General features: G+C 37.4%; 1 protein-coding gene across 2 annotated transcripts; it reads right to left on the bottom strand.

Moving 5' to 3' along the window:
- Positions 1 to 421: 421 nt before the first annotated feature.
- LOC308398692 (hatching enzyme 1.2-like) lies at positions 422 to 4,776 on the bottom strand (the record flags this gene model as incomplete). Of its 2 annotated transcripts, XM_080885455.1 has the most annotated exons (10): positions 4,683 to 4,776; positions 4,367 to 4,466; positions 4,103 to 4,130; positions 3,960 to 4,010; positions 3,520 to 3,651; positions 2,837 to 2,954; positions 1,987 to 2,165; positions 1,589 to 1,670; positions 1,249 to 1,373; positions 422 to 1,156 (listed from the first exon to the last, which is right to left on the bottom strand). In XM_080885455.1, coding segments are annotated over exons 2-10 (771 nt in total). In that variant the 5' UTR covers positions 4,421 to 4,466; positions 4,683 to 4,776. The 2 variants fall into 2 exon arrangements, with proteins under 2 accessions (XP_080741581.1, XP_080741580.1); XM_080885454.1 differs by lacking the exon at positions 422 to 1,156 and having other exon boundaries at positions 1,241 to 1,373.
- Between the last annotated feature and the right edge of the window lie 1,439 nt (positions 4,777 to 6,215).

A 6,215-nucleotide genomic window follows, 5' to 3' on the forward strand; every position in this document is an offset into this window, starting at 1 on the left:
CTGACTGATGTTGGGAAAGAACTGAATTTTTGTCCAAAAAGTCTTTCAGTTGTTCACTAATGAACTTTTCTAGAACTTTTGCTAGAACACACAATTTAGATATGGGCCTGTAACAACAGTTATGAAGAAACACATCAGCAGAAACTAAATGGCTGATCAGATTACTATGTGATGCATCATGATGGTGGTGGGAATATTCAAGTCTGTGGGGGTTTTAATCTTCTCAATCTAAACACTTGCACTGAACTGACTCCACCCTACACAAGAAGAAGTAGCACTCTAATCTTGAGAGACATGATCCACTCTCTGGTTTCAGTTTTCTGATGTTTGGTAGGATTTTAAATGCAGAACATGTATTTATGTAGTAGTATTTGTGCATTTGTTACATTTGTTGCACATTAAAAAAGGCACCTGTAACATTCTGTCCAACTTTAAGCAAAACACATATTTCTAAAATAACTTAAAATATAATAATGAAACAATACTGCCCCCTGTTGCTTGAAATATGGAATTTTATTTGATAGCACTTCTTACAGAAAGAGACAACAAACCTAAGATAAAACCCCTCGAAAAACAAAAGCAAGAAAAATTAGAAGACATTGTCAGAAAAATCAATTTTTAAAATATCAGAAGAAAGATTCTTCCTCTTACACTTGTGACACTGGACTATATCTACACACTATATCTTGTTGATACATGTTGGTCATGTATAAGACAACAGTCATGATCATTCCATGAAAGACTTGACTTTTTGTTTTGTTCACATATTTTTTCACTTTGCTGTTTTGCCAAACAAAAAGTTTTGAGACATGTCGCAGTCGCAAGGTTTGGTTCTATGTCTGCATCATTTACAGTTACAAAGTTAATTATCAAATGCACAGATTGAGAAATCCATTAATGATAGTTTATAGTCTAACAAAAGGGGAGAAAACCTCAACAGAAAGCGAGTTAACACCATCACCCTCTGGTATATAAGCCTGCCGTTTAGCTCGTAAAACAAAGACCCAGAATTTCAACTCTCTAAATGTGATATTTGCAGCACATTTTATGTTTCTTTTATCATTTTTAAGTATAGTGGATCCAATTCCTTGGTGTAATGCTGGTGTTTGGGCATCTGAAGAGTCTGGATGCAAAGTTGAAGGTTCTTGCTGAATTTCTGGTCAGGAAAAAAAATCAACTCCGATCAGTACTTGCTTCGAACAAAAAGATAGCAAATTTCTTTTTTGTGGGTGTGTCTTAATTACTCACAGCATCCATAAAGCCTGTTTACACGGGCGATGTCATTGGGACTCATTTGGAAAGCATTTCCAAAATTAAGATTAGGATTGGACCTGGCAACAATGGTTGGCTGCCCATTCTTGGAGAAGGCGAGTCTAAAAGAACAAACAACAGCACACAAACACACATACGCGGTTATATTAGGAAAACAGAGGAGAAAATGGGCCCATAAAGTATTTAACATTAAAAATCCATTCCCCACTGAGTGTGTGCATGTTTTTGTTAGTCTGGATTACATTTTCTTGCAGAAAATGCAAAACATGTAAGGAAATATAAAACCTTACAAAGTCCATCTCACACAGCAACTCACCTGCCATAGTGCATGACAGAGTTGAAGTCATAGGGAGTCCCCAAATTGTTGGTCTGCACTTTCACAAAGTTGTGCTCTTGTCCTAAACAGAGATTTCCAGAAAATGTTACATGTTTTTATATGCTTCCACTTCAAAATCCGTCTTCAGTCTCAGCTCTTTGATGATGTATAGATCGAAATGCTAGCTAATCTCTTCTGTGGTCATTTGTTTGATAGTCTTGGGACTAAAGAAATACAAACAAAATCTTCTATGCAGTGCTCGCTTGAACTGCAGTGTTTTATGTGCTGAGTTTGGAAAAGCACAGATTACTTGTAATATGTACACTGCTGTGAAACAGGAGGATGTCCCATTGTGTACTAAGTTAACTGTAACCAACGTTTTGGGTAGTTCAGCTGACCTGTGATGATGTTCCCGGTAAGGATCCTCACATGCAGATCTCTGTCAGAGCGGACCTGCTCGTGGTGGAAGCCCAGAGCATGAAGAACCTCATGTTGCACCGTCGACTGAAACAAGCAACCATTTCTCTGCAGGGAGACTAGCTGTCCTCCATTCTGACGGCCCAGGTATGAATAACACCTGATAGACACAATGACATCACTTAAAAAATAGATGGACTGTTCTATAGCCTAGCACTGTGCATCCTCCTCCTTCAGCTAGTCATGCTAAGGCTAAAGTACCAAGAAAAGCAATGACAGTAATCATGTGACCGACTTTGACACTGTGGCTCTATAGACACTGCTCGAACCACACTTTAGCTTTTGTACTTTAATATCTTAAATAATATTTTAAAATAAAAAACACACATATCCATTATCAACTAAAGTAAATAAACAGATAGCGGTCAAATCAATCTCAGAAGCTTTTTAAACATCTGTCGTCCCTTAATCATCTAATAACCCACCAGATTCATCTTCTCGCCTTACAAGGTGCCAGTCTCTAGTTTTGGAACTAGTGGACCAAATAGTATGTGAAATAATTAAGAGCAGATGAATAAAATGCTCTTTACACTCCTATGCAACAGTATACATTTCATCTAGTAGCAAACAAAAATAAAACTGGACATTTTACAGTACAAGGTCAATGCAGAATGGTCCTTCAAGAACCTGTTTTGATGACACATACAGAATATTTGTAATGCAATCATTTTCAGAATTGCATTTTTGAAGGGTTTAGAGGGTGTGGGTGTATCAGTCCTGTCCTGCCATATAGATACAAGTACAGTCTAAGTACAGCAAGTGCATTCTCACCCTTGTCCAGAGAAGAAGTGAAGGAAATCTCTGTCGCTTGTACGCCAGACAAACCGGATGCAGGTGGAAGCGTGGAAGGTGACTAGGGCATTGATGATGACGTTGCGCTCTTGGCTGCCTGCAGATTCAAATATGAGTCTGATGAGGAGCTTCTTCAGTATTCAGGATCTTCAATATGTTTCAGCCATTTCAACTTGGCAGCATAAACAGTATTTACAATCTGTGCTGCTTCGAGGATCTCTGAGTTCCCATCGGAATGACAGGGCCGCCAAAATCTATCTATCTATCTATCTATCTATCTATCTATCTATCTATCTATCTATCTATCTATCTATCTATCTGTCTGTCTGTCTGTCTGTCTGTCTGTCTGTCTGTCTGTCTGTCTGTCTGTCTTGAAATAGAAAAATTGAGAAAGTGACATTAAATGAAAACATAATTTGAAAATTGTGTGCATCTGTGTATGATATCAATTCAGCATACTTATACAAATATGACTTTTCAGTTTAAATGCTTTTTAGTTAATCCCACAATAAAACAGCATAGTTAACAAAGCAGTATTTTTGGAAACCACTTGAAATATATAATATATATATTTATATAATAATGGGTTTTATTTAACTATTTTTATCCATCTCTCCTTTTCATAAAGTCTGTGTTTAATGGTTAAAGTTTGTACTGCTTACTGTATTCAGTGCCAATGGAGACAGGTACATAGACAAAGGGTCCCGTTTTAGGCCACTTGCAGCCAGTGGCTGTGCATGGAACAGCATTCCTGGTAGCAGTGGGCACAATGTCACCATGAACCAACACTTTTGCTGCAGAACAACAAACAGAGAGTGGTTAAATGCTCGATACTTGGGCTGCCATTTGCTCAGTTATGTCAAAACAAAGAGGTAAATGCTTACAGCATTTACTTTATTGATCGCACAATTACAATGTTTGATAATAACACAAATAAAACAGCTGACTAAGACAAGCCAGTAAATGACCAAAAGGCTGATTGATCATTGTGTCTGTTGGGAGTCTATTGTATGTTAACATGTCAGTTCTCAGGGATCTTTCATTTTCATCCAGAATTTATATGTTAACAAAAAAGAGTTTTATTTTGTAAATCTTCACTTACTTGAGTTAGCATTGACTTTTTCAATGATCGCTGGGGCACCCAGAGACTCATCTGTGGATACAAGAGGCAACCAGCAGATTAACTTTAAGCTCTTATATTAAAAACACCTCAATATGTTGGAAGTATTTCATCACTGAACGCACCAGTTATATTTCTAATGACAGCAGCCCTCTGCAATAAAAAACAAGACATTTTCAACTTACTCTTAATCACATTTGAAATCACACTGACAAATGTTATTGTTGGCAAACAAAAACTATTATGTGAAAAAACTTCAACTGTGTCACGCTTAAACGCTCATAACAAGCAGCCATGTCTGTTAAGCAGACACGGTTAGAATTACTTTCACAGAACAGCCGGCAGTGTTGAACAACATTTAATGGCTTTGCTGCAAGAGTCAAGCTTACCAGACAAACGGCTGTCATTGACAGGCAGACGGAGAAGAAAAAGGCTGGAGTCATGATGTTGGTCCTCTGCAGTTAACCTACAGTCACAATCTGAACAGCACTGTTTAAAAAGAACTTCAATGAATGTATCTGCTGGAATAGAAAGGCATATAAGTGGGATACGGGCAACCCAACAGCTGATTCTGTTCATCTGGATGTTAACTTTTCTCCCAATGAAAATGCTGAGCAGACAACATCCACATGAAGAGAATCAGATATCTGGGATTTCCCTACGTAGAGGATTCAGCATGCAGGGAGATGATATGAGGAGGCTTACCTGTTGTACCAGGTGTTTGCTGGATGCAGCAGGTGTTCGGCTGCTCCATCTTTATAGATAGCTCACACAGGGTGTGGCTGAGGTTTCAGGGCTGTCTTTTTAGTTATCAATCCATTAGTTTCTTTTTGCTGATGCCAAAACACTAAAGCAGCAACAAATTTCCAGGAAGGAAACTTCAATCAAGGACATTGCAAACATTTTTTGAGGCTGACGTAAACATTCAGAGCATTAAATAATTGCAATTAAAAGTTGCAAAGCCCAAAGAAATGCTGATAGAAATTTAATTTCAATCAGACTGGAATGAAATTCTTTTAACAACATAATTACCTTTGGGCAAAATAGTCAATAACAACAACATTTTCCTCATATGTACTCAATTTGCACCTTTGCCTCAGTTTGTAAAACATTTCATTGCTAGCTTACAAAATAAAGTTCTTCCTTCTGAAATTCAGTCAAGCATCACATTAAGGAAATACTCACATAAAATGCAAACACTGAATATGTGGTCTGAATGAACAAAGATATGAAGTAAGGCGCTAGAGAAGGAAAACCAAACAATTCATCAGAACTTCTGGGATAAATGTGCCATAAATTAATTAATAATCATTTTAAAATCCTGTAACATTAGACAAATGGCAAACTATGAGTGATTTGTTGTGGCTTGCTGCGATGTCTTATATAATAGTTAGAGTTTAATATTTTGTGTAGATCGAGGTATTAAAAATAGCTTTTTGGCTATTTTTAATACCTCGGCTCCTGAGTAAGGAGAACTGTCTCTATCAATTCTCAGTAAGCAAGACACACATGAAAGAAGATTATGTATGAATTGATGAGAAATTTCAAGTGACAAAAGACTCAGTGCTACGTGAGACAAAGGGCTGGGATGGAAACCAGGAAACAGGTTTTTAAGATTAGTTCTTGTAAATGCAGCTTCCTTGTGTGCAACCTGAAAAAGGCTGTGCTTAAAACAATGGAAACCAGGAAACAGGTTTTTAAGATTAGTTCTTGTAAATGCAGCTTCCTTGTGTGCAACCTGAAAAAGGCTGTGCTTAAAACAATTTCATAAAAGATATAAATCAATAAATGGAGAAACAATGTTTAAGTGTTCATTTTATTTATTAAAAAACTTTTTCTTTCTCTGTATCACTTTTGTTGATGGACTAATTTTTATATAACGCTTTTCTACTCTCCTGGTGTACTCAAAGCGCTGTATACAACATGCCACATTCACCCACTCACACAAGCACTTCTAAACTCAAGTGTAAACAAATAATATTCACACACACATTTACACTCCGATGAACGCATCGTAGGGCAACTTGGGGTTAGTGTTTGGCCCAACAATATTTGCACTGCAGTTCATCCTTGGGAAACCAAGGATCGAACCACCAACCTTCCAATCAGTAGCTGATCTGCTCTACCACCTGAGCTACAGCCACCCTTGTAACCACAATTGATCCACTTAGAAGATTCTTTTCATGTGGAAACAGAGGTTTTTTTGAATTCCTGCTAGTGTCTGGGAAAGGAAAGAAG

Source organism: Rhamphochromis sp. 'chilingali' (genome assembly GCF_963969265.1).
Source record: "Rhamphochromis sp. 'chilingali' genome assembly, chromosome: 1".
NCBI lineage: Eukaryota > Metazoa > Chordata > Actinopteri > Cichliformes > Cichlidae > Rhamphochromis > Rhamphochromis sp. 'chilingali'.